The 24,485-nt window shown below is 34.9% G+C and overlaps 1 protein-coding gene across 1 annotated transcript in view; it reads right to left on the reverse strand.

The window, feature by feature from the left end:
- The window catches only part of LOC129224191 (protein melted-like), a 48,397-nt gene that overhangs the window by 18,614 nt on the left and 5,298 nt on the right, over window positions 1–24,485 (reverse strand). Inside the window, exons 3-10 of the mRNA XM_054858608.1 lie at window positions 22,559–22,733; window positions 19,600–19,763; window positions 15,717–15,926; window positions 14,486–14,715; window positions 13,214–13,473; window positions 9,065–9,257; window positions 6,169–6,439; window positions 1,815–1,950 (exon numbers count right to left, since the gene is read on the reverse strand). Coding sequence (XP_054714583.1) covers window positions 1,815–1,950; window positions 6,169–6,439; window positions 9,065–9,257; window positions 13,214–13,473; window positions 14,486–14,715; window positions 15,717–15,926; window positions 19,600–19,763; window positions 22,559–22,733 — 1,639 coding nt within the window. The remainder of the gene's footprint in view (window positions 1–1,814; window positions 1,951–6,168; window positions 6,440–9,064; window positions 9,258–13,213; window positions 13,474–14,485; window positions 14,716–15,716; window positions 15,927–19,599; window positions 19,764–22,558; window positions 22,734–24,485) is intronic.

Raw genomic sequence — 24,485 nt, forward strand, 5'->3', positions numbered from 1 at the left:
TGATTGACTTCCCAATCAGATAGCAAACCATAGAGCAGGCTAAAGAACACAGTAAGTGACATAGGAAGATAAGTTAAATGATTATCATATAACTTTTTATAGTGTGGTCTATTCCTTTCTGAATTATCATAAAATGTATTCAGTTGTGCTTATTATTTATGGTTAAAAACAAATTGTATTTGTCAACAATACTAATTTGCAAACATATTCATTATTGCTACAGTATCTGGAGATGGAGCAAATTTTAGAAGACCTAAAACCTGGAACTTTTTCCTTTAAATTAAAAAAAAAAAGAAAAAAAAAATCTCTATACAGTACAACCTTGATATCTCGAATCTCTTGGGATGGGAATTTTTTTTCGAGATATTGAGTTTTCGAGTTATCAAGGTTTTTAAAAAATTACACTAGTAACTCTCACATTTACACACACGTACGCTATATTCATTTATATATGTACTATCGTACCACTTCGAATTACGATCAATAAAGTAATCTTCAATATTTCACTAGATTTGAAATTTTCAATTTGTCGAAAGTGCACAGGATGAGATTTTGAAATGAATAACGATTTCAACTTGGTTTTCCACCTAAAAATTTAAAAATTTTAATTTTACCTTTAACCAGTAACCTCACATTCAAAAAGTTCTCAGCAGCCATTTTGTAGGAGTTAAAACTGAATGATGAAAGTGAGGAATGCATTTTCCGTTTTTGCTTGAAAACTGACGGACGAAAAATCGAACCCCCTTCCTCAAAATGGACAACATGTTCGAGAGAAATGCACAAAGATTCTAAACTCTGGGGAAAACACAGCATCTCCTTCATACCAACACTCCCCTATTATCTTGCCCCAATCCCCTATTCACAAAATTTCCAAGAAATGGGACGAAAAACGTTAAGCAATTGTCCCTGTAACTGGTTTTACTACAAAAACTGCCAAAGCAAAACGACAATTGAAACGTGCTTCTGTGCAAACACGACATATCAAGGGTTTCGAAAAATAAATTTCGAGATAACTATGGAAAATACATAGGGGTTTCTATAGAAAATGCTGGGTAAAATTTTTGTTTCCAGACATCAAGGGTTTCGAGATAAGGAGGTTCGAGATATCAAGGTTTGACTGTATATTAAAAAAAAAGCTTTTTTTTCTTCTTATTAACATTTAGCTATTACTTGTTGAAAACACAGTACCTACAGTTTTTCCTACTTTTTTTTGATGTTACATGTCATGCATAAATTAAATGTTTTGCAGTAATTGCGCAGCAATCTTTTAGCATCCGCTTTCAGTTAACAATATAAATCTTTTTATTTTCTCATAACTATACAATACAGAGCCAGTTGAAAAAAATACTAAGATATTTTTAGGAAATATGATTTACTAATTACAATTAATGAATCCATTGGTGCATAGCACATTAATAAAAAGCAACATTTGCAGATTATACACAGCTGCAAATTATCTTCCGCTTTTTTAGCATACTTAAGTATACTTTCATTCAGATTGATCAAGAAACTGGAGAAATTTGGCACTAATATTAGGAAAACCTGGAAAGATGTCCCAAATACCGTATGACACAATTTTTACCACTATTTTTTGAAGCGCGGATCTAAAATTTGGAAATTTTTAAAATGCGGAAGGGTAGCGGTCCCAAGCACTCTGGATTTTGGGTCTCTTAATGTATTTCAAATATCCATTAACCATATTTATGAATAAGTTAATTGACCTGCAAAAAGACCATATACAATTCTAAAATCAAAATCTATATATTTCACAAAAGTTGAAGAAAACTTTCAGTAAAAAGGAGAAAATGCTTCACCTTCTATGGTGCACCTAACAGGTAGAGGTATCTTAACAAACACCTTTACCATGTACGCCTTAATTTTATCCAGGTGCTTCTCACAAAAGTGCTGCACAGCGTCTCTCATTGGATATGGCTCGAAGACTGATATCCTCTGCAAAAAGAGCCCAAAAGTAAAAATGTGAGCAAGAAACCAACCAGGAAGAAAAGGTAAAGGAGTCAGTAAATAATTTAATTCTACATAATGCCACATGTGATAACCAGGTTGAGAATACATTTTTACCAGACTTGAGCTTTGAGTGAGAGGAACATAAAAAATTGGTTTAAGCTTAGTACTCCAGTTGGGGAGCTGGACTCAAGGGGTACAACCATACCCCAAAATGTTTCATATATCATTTTAAAATAACTTACTGTAAATTGGTTTAAAACCACTTTTTTTTCTTTTTCTTTTTTTTTTGCAATGTCTTTTCAAATTAAAGCTTGCTAAGTAACCTAATTTGACTTTTTAAAGAAAAAACATTCATCAACCATGATACCTTAACCTAAAAAATGGGTGCAAATTTTACAATGAGTTAATGATGGATTTGGGTTCCTCTATTAAGAGTGCAAAAAATATTAAAATTATGCAAAAAAAATATTATAATATATTGTCCATTAGTGCAGCAGAACTGTCCACTAACCTAAACTGCCATTCAGAGAGAATGATAGTAGCTTTAAGTCAATGTAATAAGTAACAGTGGCAATTAAGTCAATTTCTATGAGGGTGAATGGACCAGCAGCAGGAATTTTCGTTAAGGTTAGCATTTTGCAGTAAGTTACCGCCCTAAGCCAGGGCTAAGGCATTGTTCATGCTATAACAGTTCTTACATGCATTTGAATTTTTTTCAGCAAAGACATCGTAAATTTTAAAAATGACAGCAGTGTAAGGGATTTCAAATTACTTTCAAACAAGTTAAAAATAACTTTTCATAAAATTTGATGCATAATAAAGAGGAAAGTACCCATGTTTCTATACAAATGATGTTCTTTAAGTTCAAATTCATTAAAAAAAAAAAGTAGAATCAATCTACCAACTGGACTCATCAGTCTGGAATAGCTGAAGGCAAATGTCATCTCATTGAAGCTGAGATTACCTTCAAACTAATGGCTAAAATTAATCTAGCAAACTAGCGAGAGTCCACGAGCAATGGTGCGGTTCAACTTGTAAATTGAAGGTAAACACTTGGGAAATATGGAAATGAGCTTCCATGAGAGGACATCTGCCTTCAGCTCAGTTACTGACCATTCCAAATTGATGAATCCATAAACAGGGCTCAATCAAGCCAAAGTAATGCACCGGACCTGTTAAAATTTGGTGCCCTTTTCATGAGAAAATCTGCACATTTTACAAGTAGTAGTTCCAAATGAAAGACAAACATTTACCCTATTATGGTGCCCTGAAACTATGGTGTCCAATTTCACACATTTCGGATCCTGCGTTACCTAGACCCTGCCACTAGCGCAGCTAGAAATACCATCTGGAGGGAGTTTTTTGATCAAAGCTGTCCTTACACGGGTATTAACTAGTGTAAAGTAAGAAAAACCTTTGCTTGCATTCCTATTGGTTCCTGATCGGTTTATAATTTTCTCATTGGTGTTTGGCTAATCCGCTATTTTTATCTTTTAAGCTGCATGCTTATCTGCTCTTGGCTTTTGACGGATGTCTTTTCATCCATAAGCTCATTACTTTTTGCATTGAAAAAGGCATTCCCTGTAACGCCGAAACAAGTGTCTGCTGTAATAGGCAAATTTGTGCTTTTTTTAACGTTGTTTTTCTTACTTTACTGTTCAGCACAAAGGTATTTATTTATCTTATTAACTAGTGTATTAGAATTGGCAATAATGTTAAAATTAAGGCTTCTGGGGGGTGTTTTTACCACTAAAACGACCCTCTTGCTGCGCAACATAACAAGGACAAGACAGCAGTCTCTAGATCTCATAATCAGGCTGTCTGTATATTGCTTGTAGTTCTGCATTAGCCCTGGTTTAAGGAAGTGGTAACTTATTGAACTTAAAACCTTCAATTACATGAAACCAGGGTTTGAAAATATCTGAAAATATCATGATATTTTCAATATTTCGTATATTTTCAGTATTTTTACCAAAATATTGAAATTATACGAAATTTTGATATTTATTTGATATTTTGACACATAACAGATATTTTCAATCAATGCAAACTTAAACCTTTAACTAGTAACTGCATTGCTCCAATCAATCTGTTGTTTATTTTTCTAATATTATTGTTACTTTACAGACTTAGGTTTAATGTTTATTTCATGATTAATCCATACTCTATATATTTCATATGAAATCTATACTAATATTATAAAGAGAGAGGACGGATTTTTGTGTGTTTATATGTTCGAGGCAATCTCCAGAACCACTGCACCTATTTGAAAAATTCTTTCACTATATGAAAGGTGCTTTCTTACTGAGTGACATAGGCTATAATTCCAAAAAATCCGATAAATGGTTCCTTTTTTTATTCCAATTTAGGCCCAAATTTCACATAAATTCCCGAATATGGGAGTGAAAAACTACTTGCACCTATTAATATTATATATTGTTGAAAAGGGTAGAATTTTCCGCGTTCTAAGCAATTTGTTTCGATGCTCTAACTTCATTACGGCGGGAGTAATTTGCGTTTTTAGCTTTAACTTTTTTAGGCTTAGCTGAAATTTAGGCACTACTTTCTTCATTAAATCTATCAATAAAAAGTGAAGGAATCCTACCACAGTTTTCTTTTTGACACCATTGGAAAAAGCAACAGATCTCTCTCAACCTATGATCGAAAAACATGGCTTCTATCTTCAAAGGAAAAAAGTTACAAGTGTTTTTAAATCAATTTTGAAAGGATCATTTTGATTCTGGTTGTCAACCATTTTATTTTCGCGTTTCCATGGTTAAACTTTTTGAATCCATTGTTTCTTTCCTTCTTTTGCATTTAATTTCTTAAACTTATTTCATTTTGTGTTTCCATGGTTACGCTTTTAAAATCCATCTTTCACATTTTAGTTTCTTAAAAGTATTTTAATATCTATCGTCATTGCTTGGAAGGGTAATTTTGCATGGTGTTTTTTTTTCCTTTTATTTAAGCCTGATTGTTGAATAAATGTCACTTGACACAATTTTTATTTTCAAGGTAGACCGGGCAAAGCCGAGCAATGCAGCTCTTAATATATAAAGATTTGAAAGCTACTGTTAATGTGATTTTATACTTTTTTGTTTGTTTGGCGAAACATTTATTATTGCCAAAGGAAAAACATCCGCTTCACTCGCAAAAGGGCTGGGTTTCGGTAGCGTGGTCGCTTGGCACATTAGGCACTGAGCAGTTCAGTCTAGGATTATTGTTTTAAGGCAACTGTAAATGTAAATCATTGTTTTGGAGATTTGTTTTGGAAGAAAAGAAACTTTTGATTTGTTTTTAAATGTACGACATTTTCTTCCTTTTTTCCAACGATGATTTTTAAATGTTCCACTGGATGTTTATCCGGGGAAATAATTCGATTAAGCAGGGATCTTTAAAATTGCGTCTATAAGGAAATATTCGGTTCCGAAAGGTTTTATTCGTATAAGCGGGATGTAGCATGCAGATCAACTTATTTTCTTCATGAAATAGATACATAATCTTTTACGTTTGCTTTAAATTACCTATTGTAACAAAAATCAATGGTTCCATGCGATGGGGTTGTTCCCAAAATTTTAAAAGTATTTTTTCTGAAAGAGCATGCTTAAAAGCATAGGATCGGACCATTTTTTAAATAATTTGTTTAAGTTAAAAAATTTTAAAAAATTACTTAAATCGGTGCGCTTTTGTATTTTATGCTTCCTCCAATGACATTATAAATGATGAAATGCCGTTCAGTGTTGCCATTCACAGAGAAAAATATTTAATTGACATCTTTACTCACGTGTATTGGCAACAATATGGTTGGTAGCAAGCGTAGAGCGCAATTTTAATTCGCTGCTTGATTATCATAACGTGGAAACGTAGTAGAAAGATGCGGCAAAGTGCATCATTTGTGACGTCATCAGGACCACGCCTTGTTTGAAGAATCGGACATTTAAAAAAAATTAATTTAAAAAAAACTGTTGGGAAAATGAAAGTATTTTTTGGGTCCATGTCATTTTTTTTTTGCTCATTCTATCCATTTCAATGACTAAAAATAGTACTTTTGACTGAAGGAAACCACCCCATTCTCCCCAAAACAAAAGTCTGGTTATGGTCCTGAACACGATATTATGTCCACCGGTATCAGTAAAGCAACGTTAGAATGAAAGCACGGTAAAACACTAGCAAAATCAAGTAGAGAAACAGAAACACACCCACCTGTGGATTGGCGGACGCCTGCGACCCTCCATGCGTCGTGACAGTGACGGCGGAGTTTTGCCTCGTCTGAGGGGCGGCGTGGCGAAGGGCGGCCGCCGGAGGAGAGGGGGCGGCCGTGGAAGAGGGCGGGGAGGCGGAAGAGTCGGGGCTGGCCGAGGCGGTGGTCGAGGTGGATCTTCCGGGGCGGAGGACGGGCCTCTCCGGGGAGCCAGCGGGAGGGCGGTCTTCCGCAGTTGTCGGCCCTTCCTCTTGCAGGGTGGGCATGCTGCCGCTGGAAGAGTGAGGGCACACGTCAGTCACAGAATAACGTCACTGATCCCTAACACTGAATGTAATAACTTACAATGTACAGACGAAAAGTCGAAAGGCTAAGTTCCGTAAGTCCGTCACCAATATTACTTGCCTATACAAGCAGAGATAATGCCACACAGTGGAAGATACATAATTAATGTCAATGTGAAGAAATGAACATTGGAAACTTGTTTAAAATCTTACCAAAAGTTTATTGGTCCATAGAAACTAAAATAAATAAATTAACAAAATAAGTTAATAAAAATAAACCCTGGCTATAAGCCGAAGGTGGAGTTCGCAACTCCCAAACACCTACCGGACCTAACACACAAGAGGCTGACGAACGCAAAATAGGAGGAACGATTGGAATCGTTCACTATTTAAACTTGCCACGTTTGCATATGACTGGGCATCAAAGGATGCCAACCCAAAACCGAAACTTTACACGGGCCGAAAGAGTTGAGAAATTAATTTAATTTGAATAAAGACAATTTTACATTACATTACTTTAGGAATGAGAACGCGGTCGAATATTGTTTATCGATGTCTATCAGAATGCATACTTCTTTGTCATTTTCAACACAGAAAACCCGTGCTCTTTGGTCCATGCCAAAACGTTCTTCTTTATCTGTATTATGAATTCTTGGATCTAACATATAGGTACAAATTTTGTAAATAGAAATTATTCTTATGTTTATATATGCTTAGTTTGTTTTCTGGCTAAATTTGGCGAGAAATCGCCAAATGTCTCCAAGCTTGGCGACATTACAAAATTTAACAAGTAAATAGTATTTCAATGTTAATAATGGATTTATAAACCCTGTAACTTCTACAAAATACTAGAAGCAGGTAAAGGAGGTCAATCCCCATGCCTGTTTAAACATGGAAACAACATACCCAACAGGGGAACCAAAATGTACTACCAAACCAAAAAGCAAATTTTCAAAAACATCTCATTACAGAACGTGCTATAAATGAAATTGTGTCTACAAACAAAGAATCAAGTAAAGATTACGCATTTTCCCTACAAGTCCTTTAGGTGTCAATCTATAAACAATATGCTTAGACTTTTTACCCCACCTCAATTTTATGTTTTGCCGGTTGGTGTTTTTTTTAATCACTGGTCCATCAGGATACGTAAAATCAAGGTTCTACTGTGATTTTTTTTCTTTTTTTTTTAAGTAAAAATTATTCGCCCTCGCAATTAGGATATAAAGTTTCGAAGTGTGTCAACATTTTACAAAAAAATTTTTTTTTAAAGACTTGGTGAGAAATAGACCACATGATCTCACCGTCTGCATGTGGCAGGACATCCTTTTGCAATGCACGTTAAAGACATCATCTATTTCTCATTCAAACTAGCTAAATTTGTTGACTTTCCTAAAATATCGTCAGACTTTAAGGCCACAAATATTTCGATGACCAAGACTCGAGGGTAATTTATGCACCCACAAACATGTTTCACTATGCTCATTTGATTGATACGTTTATGTTCTCACTTGATCGTCCTTGATATTGTAGTTTCGTTTTGAGCTTGGACCAAGGGCCTCTGCAGCACCACCGGCCTCCGCAGTCCAGACTCCTCTGGTCCTGAGCACTGTCCCCCGGAATCCGCTTCTCCTGGTCGGAGGCGTCCTGTCCTACTACACGCACGCTCACACAAACACGCCTTTACACACATGCCTACATGCATACACACAGGTCTATGCACACACACACACACAACTATACACATGTAACCACCCAGGAGGAGGGGCAAGCTTGGGGTCGTTTCCAGAAACAATAACTGCAATGAGTAGAGCCCTGTCGCGATGTCATGCTTTCCCAACTCGTGATTGCAGAAAACATAACTTGCATTCAAAATTTCAGAATTAATTTTTTACTTCCTTTTACAAAAAAGGAAGTATTGAACTCGTGAAAAAATTTTCACTCAAAATTCGGCCTTAATTTCTATTTTGTTCACCCCCGAATTTATGTTGAGTTTTTTTCAACTCTACCACACGCGGATAAGTACCTAAGAATGTACAGACACCCGAAATATCCATTTTGACGACTCCCGAGTTAATTACAACGAATTTTCTCATAACGTCCATATGTACGTATGTGCGTATGTATCTCGCATAACTCAAAAACGGTATGTCCTAGAAAGTTGAAATTTGGTACGTAGACTCCTAGTGGGGTCTAGTTGTGCCCCTCTTCTTTTGGTTGCATTTGGGTGCTTTTAAAGGGGTCTTTTGCCCCTTTTTTGGGGGGAAATCATTGCTAATTTTCGATGTAAACTCAAGTGGTTTTATAATTTGGCGGACACTTGGGGATACATCTCCAGTCTTTTGGCAGTCAAGGTTTGTCACCAGCTTGGCGACAAATTTGACTATTTTTTTTCTAAATCTGCTTCAATTTGGCCACTGTTGGTGATATTTAGAGAGTTAACTGTTGAATCACATTAAAATGGCCAATAATGGGGAAATGACATTAAATTGGAGTAAAAGAAAGTAATGTGATGCACACATCAGCTCGTTTTTCACTATTATACTACCACACAGTTTCTTGGCTAGGATACAATCCTGGGACCAACCAATAAAGAGGAGGACATCCCAAAACTCACCTCATGCTTTTCTGCGGGGAGGAGAGGGCCGTCATGACCGTGACTCCTCCGCTGGAGACCCTGGTCACCGGGGCGGTGGCATGCTTGCAGTTGATGGCCGTCATGCTGCGGTTCATGGCGGACGACGAGCCCAGTCGGAGCATGCTGGCGTGCATGCCCACGGGGGATCCCAGGCGAGACGCACTCTGGTAGCCTGGAGAAAGAGTTTTCACAGTTGAATTTTATCAAATGGATCCATAGAGTAATAATAAGAGTAGACCGAGCTTTCCCAGACTTGCTGATGAAAAAATGGGTTCATGGATACATCATGTGACTGGTGGAAGGCTTGGCGAAAACTTTGGCAGCATGGTTGCTAGATGGCAACATTATCTATAGTTTGGCACTCGACATGTATTTTAAGACGTAATGTGTTTTCATTGTAATTTTTTTTTCCAGGTGCAGAGATTGAACTGTTTTTCTTTTAGTTATGCATTATTTTGACATTAGTAATTAGTTTTTGATCACAGTTTTCAGTAACTTTTATTTCATTTGCAACTGCTACGTCAGCGTTGGCGTGAACGGAATGGCGTAAACGTTTTGCGTTAACGCTAAAATGTATTAATCGGTATCTTAAATTGAAATCTAGGTAAAAATCTTACCGTTTGCCGATTCTTGGGTGCTTGCATCTTTAATTGCTTAGAGAGTTATTGAAACTGACTAAAGAAAATGTACAATACTATCTAAACGAAAAACTCATTATATTCACAAAATATTTACAACTTAGAATAACAAATTTACAAATCGGACTCCATAAAAGATCATTCTTCCGTATTCCATCAATTCTATTTATTTTGATTCTCGCGGACGTTGATCGTCTGCTACGATCAATGCCCGCTGTTGCTAGGATATCCACCAGTCACATGGTTTGGTTTATGAGCAGCAAAAGGGTTGCCTTAGTTCGGTCTACTGTTACTATTAGTCTATGAATGGATCACTCCCAAGAAATGTTACAAGCACAAATACAATAGGCTCTGGGCAAAGCGAGGCTAGTCCCAGTCAGTTTATAAGTCCCTAACAAACATCAATGGCGCTCTTAAAGATATCCATCCCCTCGCTCCTTATCACCTGTTTCAAGTGCCCACAACCCTACTAAAAGAGAGCATGATAATAGTATTTATCTTCTTTACTAATAATAAAGCTGAAAGACTCTCTGGCTGGATCTCTGTGACGTGCATAGCGCCTAGACTGTTCGGCCGATTTTAATGAAATTTGGCACAAAGTTAGTTTGTAGCATGGGGGTGTGCACCTCGAAGCGATTTTTTGAAAATTCGATGTGGCTCTTTTTCCATTCCAATTTTAAGAACAAAACTATCATAAGATGGGCGAGTGAATTACGAAATTATCATAATGTGGAACCGTAACATGGGCACAAGCCTATTGGCGAGATACGAAATTATCATAACGTGGAACCGCCAACATGGGTACAAGCCAATTGGCGAGAAAATTCACCATACATTATTTGTAAATATACAGGCGAACCAAAAGACCTTTTAATCTTTCTATTACGGGCAAAGCCGTGCGGGTACCACTAGTTATTAATATTTTAGCTCTTGTTGAGTTAATTGCTATAAGCTCAGAAAGCAAAATTATTAAAATGATCTTCCCTAATAGCTGGCGCCTCCCAGTAATGGACAAAACTTCCGGTCCTGTGACTGTCTTCTATTTAGAAGTACTGCTGTACTCAATAAGGTCTGGTGGGAGAAAGTGGTCAATGGGGTAAAGTGGTCATACATCAAATAAACAGCTGTAGCTTGTAAATAAATGTTCGCATTGATTGTAAATTTTTTATTTCAGAGGTTAGCCGTTAGAAACTACATTCTGAATCACAAATTTCATAGCTGGCAACATTTTATTAGGACAAAAAATTTGTTTTTTGTGCATATGAAACATTTTAAAATCTGAACAGCTGTTTTAACTTCTCTAGGAAATTTTGTTTACTTAATTCTGGAACAGATCGACGGCATAGGAAGCTTTCAACATGTCTCAAGAACACTTACTCATTAGCAGCTATCTGTATTTATTCTATATAATATTTTAGAGCAATTTAAGTAAGATGGGGTGAAGTGGTCATATGATTAGGCTTAACGTAAATCGTTGCTCTACAGTTACTTAATCTTAACGTATGTGGCAGATATTACTTAAATATTCATTTCACTAAACATGTATTGTTTTCACAGTAAATAATATGAAATAAATTGTAATTTAAGAACATACACGTGAGATATTACTATATCTGTATATATACCGGTATATACGTACGTAAACACGTATAATAGTATATAGATGCACATGTCCGAATAAATACGTTTTCTTTATGTAAATACGTATATAAGCACCTCTTTTACCACGTGTATATACTTGTATATACGTATACTATATATTTGTATACAAAAGTATATATGTGCATGGAGAAGCATAAATGTAACTACATGTATACATGAGTATGTACGTTTATACACATGTCGGCATGAGTATATACTTGTATATACGTGTATGCACGAGTATATACTTGTAAACATGAGTGTAAACATGTGCTTTTACCTGTATACAAAGGAATATGTACCGGCATTTGGAACCTCCTAATACGCGTATATACATGTATAACGTTAATACTCGGACACACACCTATTTACTCGTATACTCGAGTATACATGTGCACACAAGCATCTGATATATCCATGAATATAGGCGTATATACACGTGTATACATACACGAGTAGACACCTACATACAAGCATCTGATATATCCATGTATACGCATACAAGTATATACTCGTATACATACACGAGTAGACATCTACTTGACGTGCATATGTTGGTGTATACACCTATATTTACGTATATACAACTATAACAACTAAACAACTATATGTACTTACATACGTCCATACAGGTGTAAATACGTAACATACATGTATTTGCGCTTGTTTACACGTATATACTTGAGTAGACAAGTACATATACGCATTAGATGTATGAACATATATATTCATGCATTACTCGTGTATACCCATATATGTACGTATGTACTTATATGTACGTGTATACTCGTATATATTCGTGTACATGCGTATTCATGCATTACTCGTGTACACCCGTATTATTTACGTATGTACTTATATGTATGCGTGTATACTCGTATATATTCGTGTACATACATGTATTCTCAAGTGATATACATTCATGCATATGATGTTCGACTTTAGAGGTATAATACGTCTATACGTGTAAATACTCGTTTGTACTCTACCAAACACATTTCCACATGACATATACATGCTCGTGAAGACCTATATACTCAGGTATTCACGTATATACTCGACTAGACAAATACATACACGCATTTGATGCATAGATGCATATACTCATGCATAAACTTATATACTCGTGTATGCACGTATATACTCGTGTATACAAGCATATACTCGAGTTTATAAGTGTGATCATTATAAATAATCCAAAATACATAAATATTATTGTTATTCGTTCTGGTTTTGCATCTTTTTTTTAACTATGATCACTTTAACCCATGCTATGACCACTTTCCCCCCACCCCATGGGGTAAAGTGGTCATCAATACATAGGGAAAAGGAAGTGGTATAAGAGTACTTAAATAAATATTTTTCTTTCTAAAATTCGTGTTCTTCATGAATGTAATGTAAAATAACAACAAAAAAAGTTGAAATGTTTAAGGAATTTCTTTTATTTTTTTTACACTTAAGTTAAAAAACCTTGATTTTATGACCACTTTACCCCACCAGACCCTAATTTTTGTAATTTTGGGCCTTTTTTTTTTTCCAAGGTGGAGATCAGGATTTGAGTCACAGATGATTTTTTAGTAACCACTTCTTTCATTTAATCACCCTACGGCTGGTGCGACTGCTAATTTTGCCTTTTATTTACTTGCATAATGATTGTTACTTCAGAACCAAGTTTTATTCTTGCTTACACAGTTTCAATTGGTACACTCACAGACATGAAAATTTTTATTTATGCTGCACATATTTATTTTATAGGAAACTCAAATAGCCTAGTGCCATTTAGCATGGCTTTGACAAAACTTCCCACATAACTTCAGAATAAAAACATTGAAAACGATGAAAAACTCACACAGGGTACTCATGGAGGAAGGCAGACGACCCATGCTCCTGTTCATGGCCTGCAGAGATCCTAGCTGGGACATGGACCTGGCTTCCGAGTGGCCCGAGAGGTTGTGCCTGGAGCGGCCCTCCCTCAGCCCCCCATTGTGGGAGACCTTGGGGGGCGGGATGATCACCTGCTGGTGGAAGAAGGGGAGCTCAGACTTGGCTCCCCCACCCCCCACCTTCACGATGGTCACTCCACACGTCTGGTTCACGACCGGATGGGACCTGGAAAGTCAACATAATGAGGTTATTGAAAGGAAGACCAATGAATCGTAATTTCTTGATGGGTAATTATATGACATACCTACCAACATGCCAAGGAAAAAAGCTAGAAGATGATGGGGACACATTGCAATATCATATTATTCATTTCAACAGGGATTTTTTACTATCCCCCTAAGTACAATCATATGCAAGTTGTTTACATCATATGCTCAAAAAATAATTGAAACATGAAATGGAAGAGTGAATATTAAATTAATATTTAATATTCAGTTAAAACTTATTTTCAATCAAACTTAATAAGCATCGTTGTACTGAAGTTTAGTTTTTGACAGGAAATTTTCAAACCATTGAGTACATCCATCTGGAAAACCTTTGCAAACATAATTTTACAGGATTTTTTTCACAAAATTCCCATGATAAAGAGACTTCCTCAAATTAATTAAATAACTTAATTAAGTTAACATTTTACTGCAATATAAAATGTTTCTTAATGGATTTATACATTTATTCGGCAGATTGTTTTACATTTAATGGATATTTTAATGAGGCTTTTGATGACTTTTAGTAGTTTTATTTTGATAGTATATTTGACATTTTAATGGAACTTATAATTTTGTAACAGCGATCTTGACTTAATTGGCATATTTAGGGCGTTATTTTTAGGTTCATTTTTACATACTAAAGCATTTAGTGAAACTTTTGGGCTTGCTTTATCTAATAAGTGTATGTGAAAATTATTTTTTGCTTTATTCTTTTGAACTCGAGCACATAATAACTATCAACTAGGTGCGTTAATTGTCTCAAACGCATCACTTAAAAATGCTTTTAAAAACATTTACCAGAAGAGTTCATTCAAATATGAAAATAAAGAATGGTATTGCCAAATAAGTATTCAGAGTGAAAATAATCTACTGGTCCTCAGATTAGAGACTTATATTTGCAAATTTGTACCCCTATCAGAAGCCACTGGTCGCAAGGGCAACTATGTCAATGACTAACATGATCAGCTCACTTGTTGGATTTGCAGTCCATCTTCAGCTGCTGGAGGTAGAGCCTGATGTTGGAGGTGGCAGAAGGGGAGGACTCTATCTGCGAACAAATGGTGCTTAGATATTGAGGCAGCAGGGTGGGGAAGGTGTCTGTGATGTTCTTGATGATGCGTAACAAACTCATCTGGGTCCAACTGTCTGTCTTCCCTCCCAGGTGGGACACCAGAAAGTCCAGGGAATCCTTGGCTCGCTCCTTGAGGGAAAAATGACATTTCATTTTCCATGCAATGAAAAAAAATTAATTCTGGGCTATCAGGTGCAAAAATCACTTTAATGTGGCAGTGTAGTCTGACAACTAGGAGTTTGCACTTGGCTACGTCCTGTTTCAGGAGAGTCCATTTTGTCAGGTGGAGGAAAAATGAAGAAGAGAATAGAGAAAATAGGCTTGCTATTACGGATGCACCAGTTAACAGGCAGTAATTGGTAATCGGCCATAATCAACCAAACTTTGCATATTAATTAGCCAAAAAATATCTTTTAAATATCTTTAAGTATGTTTCAGACAAGAACCTATGATGAATAAAATTTATAAGCAATAAATAAATGTAATTTTCTGGCTCACAAGTATTCTATCTAGTAGGAAAGAGACTAAAAACAAAACAAATACAAATGCTGCATAAATCTAAATAAAATATTATAAAGTACACCTAATAGCCGACATTCACATAATGCTATTATGAATTATTAAATTCCAATATTTATAAATTGTAATGCAAAAACCTTGAGCATTTCACAGTATTGTCAGGATACCTGTTATTTATTACGTATGCAATATACCGACAGCAGTTATGACATCCAGAAACTGCAGTTTTGTCCTTGTAATCAACTCATCCGTCTGGAACAGTCAATAACCAAGCCAGAGGCAGATGATTATTTGATCTTTAACTTAACTTTTAAACAGAAAGTGAAACAAGCAGCACAACCACTAGCCTTAATCGTAGCCAACACTTGTGCAACACTTCTTTTGTTAGGGTGCCAAACTTCACTTATTATTTACTTAAAACTTATTTTCTACATTAAAACTTGAAAAAGATCAGTTTAATTTTATAAACACTACTTTTACAGGCTTATCTTGAAAAAAAAATGATATATTCTCAAACTTGCAATACTTTTGGCTAGTAGTTTAGTGCAGGAAATATAACAATTTTAAATTGTGTCCATCTTTTTGAATGAGCCTGTATATCAGTGCCATACCATGCTGAGCTTCCCGATGATGCCGAGTATCCGGGCAGCTAGCACCATGGTCCCGGGCTGTTCTTCCGCGGCAGACTTGATCTTCTGCACATGCTCTGTGAACGACTGAGGACGCACCGCCGCCATGTCCAGAAAGATCTGTAGGGTCACTGCAGAGGTATTGCACAGGGTCAGGCACTCACTCAGGTGTGGCAAATTGCTCTCCAAAAGCTACAAAAACAAGAATTTTTTTTTTAAATTGATGTAGAATGACCCAAGTGTACTTTGAATTTCTATTTTAAAAAAAACTTACAGGAAAACAATAATGCATGATAATTACAAGATACATCCAGACTGAGACTCAGGGTTCGCGTTTACGCGCTATAGCGGGTTTTTTACGCAAATTCGCGGGAAAGGGGCGCAACTTCCGCGAAAATTCGAGTCCTAGGGACCCAGAACACCCAAAAGATAAAAACCAGAAAAAAAATTGTGGAAAATGCTGAAGATCTATCTAGTGAATGCTTTTAAGCTTCAATGACCAGGAGAATCAACAGAAAAGGATTAAAATGACCCTATCTCTGTATCAGCTATTCAAACACACCCCTACTGTTGACCAGTCAATCGAATTTTAGTGATAAGACTGGAGCTTACAGTGACCTCCTGGGCAGAGCTCAAGGAGCAAAATATTGCAAGTTCATAAATAGCCCATTGTACTGTATTCTAAGAATAAGTTCTCCCTCAACTTTTATCTTGGGGAAATTCCTGAAAACAACAATAAAGATCAAAAGTAAGAGTGGTTTCAATGCAATCTTCAGGATTGATACAGGACAACTGAGTAGTAAAAGCTTATCTATTTTGCATTCACCTAACCAGAATTACTTTTGAAAATTATTATCTTGCATCCTCAATAAAAGGATGGGTGAAAAAAAAATGGCGAACATTTTCCCGATCGCGCAAAACACAAAGTTCTGAACTTAACATTTTTCTTGTTAAATTACTTATGAATATGAATTTTATACAAAAGCACTTTAACCTTGTTCATTTTCTAGTAATTCACCTATTTCTGAGGGGCTATTTTTATTTGGACTTGCAAAAGTCATGTATTAATCAATCGCGCCATTTTGAAAATGGCGAAATTTTAAAAGTAGCACCAAAGCCAACACAGATATTTTAAAAGAGTCACAATGAAGTCAAATTTTCTAATTTAAGTATGCAAATGAGCAATTTTCATACTCATGTGAGAAAATGTTTCGTTTTTGCGATCGCGATTTTTGCGTTGTGTAAATTCGCTTGCGATTTTTTTCTATTTCTATGAAATTGCCATTGATAATTGATGGAGGGGGGGGGGGGGCTAGTTGCTTTTTTTTCACCTAGAAAAATGTTCATGAAAGCAAAGGTTAAGGGAGTGCTTTCTGCTTGATCAATCAAAGGCATTTATTTTTTATCTCATAGTAAAATCCAACTTTAAAGTAAATTTTGAGTTTACCTCATTGTAACTGACTAAATAGTTTCTCAAATAACTAAATCTTGCAAGTGTATTATTTGAACATATGATAATCACAGAAAAAAAGGGCAAAATTAACCAATTTAGTTTATTTCATACCTTTTTCAAATAACTATGTGGATAGTTTCTTTTCCCTAAGTATAAATAGTTGTATATTATTCATTTATGTGCTAAGATTTCTGTTTAAAATTTAAGGGACTCATTTTTTCCGCCAAAGGACCCAAATCTATTTCATTAATGGGTCATTGGGACCCAAGTTATGGATAGTTGAGCACGAACACTGGAGACTATTTCTTTTTAAATGGAAAATGAGACAAGGCTTTAAAAAATAGACTTTTAGGGGCAGTTGGGGGCAGTGGCGTACCAAGACAGATGGGGGCCTGGGGCGCTACTCGAAATGGGGGCCTACCTGGTATTAAAACTGAAGTTTCTCAAACTATGTGTACGTACCATATATTACAATAATTATTTTAAGTGGTATATTTTTACATATTTCAGTAGTGTTGGTTTGATTTCAGACACTGTTGTAAATACCACAGCAAAACACATGGTTTTAAGTAAAATTAAGTAAATACTATATTTTTAATAAAATTGTGCTTTGTCAGAAAATATCAAAAACAGAAAAAAGTCCTAAAATTATATTGTATCTTAAAAATTTATTGCATCGGAACATCCAAGTACAGTGAACAGAAACGTTTAGGCATTCCAGATTTAATTAATTTTAGGATAAAAATTTTCTTTTACAGAATAAAACCCTTTACTATTCCTTGAGTAAGACACACCAGTTAACTATTTACCTGATAACATCACCTAATCTCAGAGAAAAATATTTTTAAAATATGCTTACCTAAATAAGGATGAAATTCACACATTCACAGTCTAAATAAAATTTTTCTGCTAGGTCTCACTCACAAAAAAAAAAAAAAAAAAAACGCTCTTTATGTTCTTCAGACAAAAAAACTCTGGTGTGACCCTATACTTGCCTGGCGCGTTTGATTGAAGTGGAGAAAACGCTCCGCGCCGCTTCGCTGGTAGAATTAAAAATATTTAATGTTCGACAGAAATTAAGACAAAAAAATTTTGCGTATGCGTGGGTTTAGCTAACTAATCCGATTTCTAAAGCGAAGGGCGTAATTTCCCCCGATTAGTAGTGTATGAATTAAGACTAGACCATCGTAGTCTTAATACACAAAACAAAACATAAAACAGATATTTTAGCTGTATACTGTAATGATCAAAAATTATAAACGTGCATCTGTTATGCATTAGTTTTTTTTTTTTTTTTTTTTTATAAGTTGTTTGAAAAAAAAATGCATAAAACTTTGCTGAAAGCACTTAACAAAATAAAAGCAAATGATTTTTATAGGTTTATTTAATTTAAAAATAAATTTGGGGCCCCCATTAATTTCGTGGCCCAAGCGCTCATGTACCTTTGCACACTAGGACGGGTCACTGAAAAAAAGTGATATTTAACAAAATTTATGATATATACTCGCATATATAGGTAACTGATTAATATTTCTAATCATGATGTACATGACAGATCTACTGGAAAAAATAAGATACAATTTCGGGGCTTATGTCAAAGCGGGGCCTGTGGGACATAATTTGCCCTCTCTTTGTTTAGGCAAGAGTCACTGAGAAAATGCTCATTCTACATAAAAAGTCAACTTTTTATTTATCTAAACCAAGACATAAGGCACGTCTGGCGAAAAAGAAAACGAATTAAAATTTTGGGGCCTATGTCAAAGCGGGGGTATCATAAACCCTCCATTGATCCCGAAGAGGTATTGATTGTATCCCTGAACAAATATTTGGTCTTTAAAAAAAATTATGATTTATTAAGCCAACTTGTTTAAGCATTCAAACCAAGATATGCGACAATATTGGTGAAAACCAAAAATTGAAATTTGGGGGCCTATGTCAAAGCGGGGCCTGGGGCGGACCGCCCCCTCCGCCCCCCCTTCGGTACGCCACTGGTTGGGGGATGGGGGGGCATTTAGGAGCAATGAGTCATTTCATCTGGAACTGGAAGAATATCTAGATACAAGGAGCAGAATGTTAATATAATCGGTTTTCAAGAAACAAATATTAATGTTTTCCTAATTAATTAGGTAAGGGTATTATTTGCACCAACTTTCAAAAGAAAAGAAATATGCAGCGAGAACTAATTTAAATCAGTTAAAGATTAATCACAAATTTTGGATAAATTGAGCCTTTCCATTGTCTCTCGACAAGAATGATTTAAAGACAATTTAGAGAAAAAGGATAAGAAGCAATTAAAGTTATCTACGTTCTGTATATTTGAATATAAAATTATCTTTGGTTTCTTCCCACTAAACTGCTTCGACTCTTCTTCATTCCTCAAAAAACAGGTTATGAAAAAACCCTGAAACTCACCGATGGTTTATATTTTGCAATGCGACCAAACAGAGTAAGCAGACTGAGTTTTTCAGAGTTTTCGCACTGAGGCAACAGAGATACCAGGGCCATTACGTGATCATGGATGGGTTCCTTGTTTACAGCATAGATTGGAGGCAGAACTCGAGCAAGAGAATAATTGCCTGTAAAAGTAATAATACTTAATACCATTAAATATATTCAAAAATGCTATAAAGGAATTTAAATGAGAATTTTCTAAAGAGCAAAATTAGTACTGGCTCGTGGGCACAGGGTGTCTAAATGAAAAATTACAGATTAAAAATTATCTGTGAATTGCTACCAGTTCACCACTTCAAAAAATAAATAATTGACCTTAAAATTTGCAAAGGGTGTAAAGTTATTAATAGCACTGCAGATTTATTACACCTAGAATTTTTGCGATGATGTCCGATGTATTTAGACTATTCCTCAAATTTGTTATTTATTTCAAAATATGGATGAAATGTGATTGCAACAGGGGCGTGCACAGGGAAGGGGTGACACCTGTTGGCCTGGGCCCGAGCCTGAAGGGGGCTCAATATTTTTAAAACTAGGTGTGAACTATAGGGGTAAACAAGATAGAGGAAAGTCATTTGTGACAGGTACCAAAATTTCTGTGCACGCCCCTGGATTGCAATGATTTGTGCGAAAATTGCTCAAAATTGGAGATTTCTTTTATTTTTTCAAATCATTACTTGCATTTTGATAGTAATTTGTGTGCTGATTTTGAAAAATTATGTAAGTGTGTTTAAAATATTTAGAAGAACAGAGTAACATCAATATAACAATTAAATTGACGAAGCCCATTCGTGTCAAGAAGTATAGTGCACTTGATATGAGAATCACCACTGATTATTAGAAAAATCACTCTTTAGGATTGCTAAAGCTCCTAGGCCCCTATAACAGAAAAATCACTGAAATGAGGGAATAAGTACTTTGCAGTCTAGTAGTATTTTTAACAAAACATCAATTTTTTTAAAAATTTTAGAATATAAAAGCTTGTGAACATTTTAAGTCTAAGAAAGTTTAAAAATTGAGGAAAGAAAAAAAAATCGAACTTATTTCATTGAAAATGTAACAATAAACAGCGCAGCCAGCCTGAAGCTTTGTAAAAGAATGCTGAGTTTTTGATCTTAGTAAATGAAAATATTTAAATGTTTTAAATGTAGTTGATTCCTCCATTTTTTAGTACAGTTGGTTCTCTGTTTAAGGAAGCTCTATTTAATAACTTTCTTTACATAAAAATGACTTTTCAGTCTCGGATGCTCCATTTTAGTTTTAGAAACATTCTATTTAAGGACACATTCTACTTAAAGACAATTTTTTGTGGTCCCTCGAAAGTCGTTAAATAGAGAATCAACTGTATATCTCAACATTTGAAAAGTAAGAAGAATGAATGATACCGAATTTGCTGAAGGATCATTTTCTAAACATCAAAATATATTACGGAAAGGTTGATGAAGAGTAAACGCAAAAAGACACTAACAACTCTGTAAGGGTAAATAAAATCTTAATATTGCATAAAATCATGGAAAATAAAATTTCTGGATACTATTACAGGCTTCGTTATTTATACTATGACTTTCATTGCTGATATGGTATGTTTTAATGCATTCATGTCCCCACGAAAATTTTGCAAAATTTCACTACCAATTTCAGTGTCTTTACAGAGTGGCCCTTCAGCAAAAAGGTTTGGAGACCACTGGTTTGATAGTTAACTGGTTGATGAGACATCATCCTGAGGATCTCTTGTACCTCTCACTGCAGTGATTCACCAGATGGGAATCCCTCGGGAAAGGCTGATGAGACCAACCATAAACATAGATCTTAACATATTACCAAAGCTGCCACCATTGAAAGATGAAAATTAGAGACTTAATTAAGAAGAACGCATAAAATTAGGAAGAATTTATGAATACATTTAGCTACAAAATTTTGAATGTGAAACAGATTTTTTAAATATAAGTAGAAATTTCATAAATTAAGCCCATATAGGATCCAAAATTCGGAAATTGAGATTGTTATTTTCACTTCTTGAAGTTAAAAAATATATATACATCTACAACTTTTAGGTTGAAGAAAATGTTCTAAAAAGAGACATACCATATTTTCGGGAGCAAGCGCCGCACCCGGTGTAAGAGCCGCGTTAAAATATATTCTCAAGAAATTTTTTTTTAATTTATGCGTTGCACCTGCCATAAGCGCCGAACCCAACATTAAACAACTTAAAAGCATAAATAGTAGTAAAGAAATCTGGAATGAAATGCAAATGAAAGAAATATTTTTAATTAACGAAATTATATATACTTTACTGCAAATAAAATTTTCTTTTCTTTAGAGGAGACATGCGTTGGTAATCCAGAGCCTTTCTCCTCAATGCCTCACCAATGTCAAACTCTCTGGCTCAAGTAGCATAAAAATATTGATCGACAAAGGAACGACATAGGTCGACGTTGGAATATTGAACAATAACAGATAAAGTTCTTGACACATATAGAACTATGTTGAAGTATTTTTTTCGCTGAATTGATTTAAAAAGTCCTTTTTACTGATTATTTTGACGTTTGAAACAGATTAGTCATTATTAAAAGCCTTTGTATAGTAACACTGTTATTTATACAGAAATCGGAAGCAAAATAGAAAATTGCAGACATTGAAAAACGTTATGTTAGAAATAAATAATATTGAAATGCTGACGTTTTTGACGTCAGCATTTCAATATTATCTTTTTTAACATAACGTTTTTTTAACATACCCAATTTAACATACTTTTCCTATGTTAATCGTTATGCTTAAAAATCCAGTTTTGGAGGGCATTTCATTGTTTTAATGAAAATTTAGATGATATTACCTTCATTAGGGAAATCGGGAGAATTTATTGAATTTTGGGTGGGTTCTCAGCTATGTATTACCCTCAAAAATGGGGGGGGGGACTTACCACTGATGATACTGTCGATGATGGGCTGGACATGAACAGAGAGCAGCTCAGCATTGTTGATGGCGGCGAGGGACAAGTAACTTGACAGAATCCGGCCCAGCTCCTTGTTGCCCCGATGGAGGAACTTGACAGCGATAGGTAAGGCCATTTTCATGACTGACTTCTTGTTGTGATTCTGAAATGATTAACAAATATTCTGAGTTAAATAACATCATAAAGAGATATATTTGTTATGCATCAACAAACATCACTCACTATTTTAAGACAGTATTTCATGCTTTGCTTTTCATCATAAACAGTTTAGCCCCACCCATAAAAATGTTTCACACATCTGTCATAGTTATGAAGCATATTAATGCAGGCAACCCATATTGAAATCACTAAGGATAAGATCGGTGTCTTAAGACTTAATGGTAGCTTCTCGAAACATTGAATATAGTAATGTTGACGTGAAGACCCGTTCTTATAGGGGAACTTAAACTATAATAATTTAAGAATACTTTTTCTAAATATGAATATAGAAGAATTGAAGTATTTGCATGATTATGTTTACAGTATTGATGCTAAAAAAAAAAAAAAAAAGTTTTTTTCATGATTAAATCAGCAAAATGACACATCCTCTTAATATTCTGAAATCTGTTTATTTGTGCTAAACAACGTTGGATATTTCCTGTTATTCCTCGGCACAAAGGTATTTATTTATTGCTTAACTAGTTACCAGTTTAAATTTAATTAAAGGGGTAATATTTCCTAATAAAAGTAAATAAATTATGCCCAATGACCCCAGAACAAAGGCTCCACCCAGTCCCACCTTTGTATGTGCTTTATTATTTATGAAATTTTTATTAATAATGTGAATCTCTTACAGCATTTTCAAACTTCATGTTGTATCCAGTCTATACCAATACAGTATTGGATGTGACACTTTCTTTAAAACAGAAGATAATTTTACATTATTACTGATATATAGCTGCAATACGCAAATTGCAAACATATAGGTACAGTACAACTTCATTTATCTAGACTAACTGGGACCATAGGCAATCCAGATAACCGAAAAATGTAGACAATTCGGGTAATATGGGTAATAAGCAAATCAAATCCTTAATTAAGCAGACACACCTTTTTTTTAATGAGAAAAATGTTACGTTGCAACAAAATTACAAAAAATTGGTTAGATTAAATTGCTTACGTTAAAAAAAATTAAAAATAATTTTTTACATCTTTCTTAACGAAGAATTCATTATCTTTTGTTCCCAAACATATGTGATGTTTGAATGAAGCCAGGGCAAATAAATGCTTTATCTAATAGACTGAAACGAATTCAAACTTAAAGGGCCCTAATTGAATTCAGGTACGGAGGCCCATTTGAATGCCAGACAACTTTTATAGTGGTGAAAAAACATGCCTTTTTTAAAAAAAAACTATGTGTGCCTTTTTTTCTTCCATTTGTAAATGCTCCCGCTGTCTCTTTCCGATAAGCCTTGAAAAGGGGAGGGGTATCAGGAAAGCAATTAGTAAAATTTTGAAAAATAGATATAAAATTCTGCTTTTTGAGGCTTTATAAGGTATAGTCCGAACTGCAAATTATATCAATCAAATTAAAACTTGTTCTTGCTTCGAAAAATCAAGGGAGGGGAACAGATAACACATCATCACTTGCTCACACTGGTTTTTTTTTTTTTTTTTTTTATAAGTTAGTTTTTGATCTCCCCCCCCCCCAGACTAAAACTTTAAATTAATGTAAAATAATCAATAGTAGAAATTCAGAAATGCTTTACGAGAAATGGCGCAGAAGTTAAGAAAATAGGTTATGAGAGAGTAATATCCTGGCCTTTCAGACAATTCATATTTCATACATTTGATAATAAATAAAACTAAAGCACTTTTCAAGGAGTTAAAACTAGTTTAATTATTTTCGAGGACT

Source organism: Uloborus diversus, chromosome 6 (assembly GCF_026930045.1).
Source record: "Uloborus diversus isolate 005 chromosome 6, Udiv.v.3.1, whole genome shotgun sequence".
NCBI lineage: Eukaryota > Metazoa > Arthropoda > Arachnida > Araneae > Uloboridae > Uloborus > Uloborus diversus.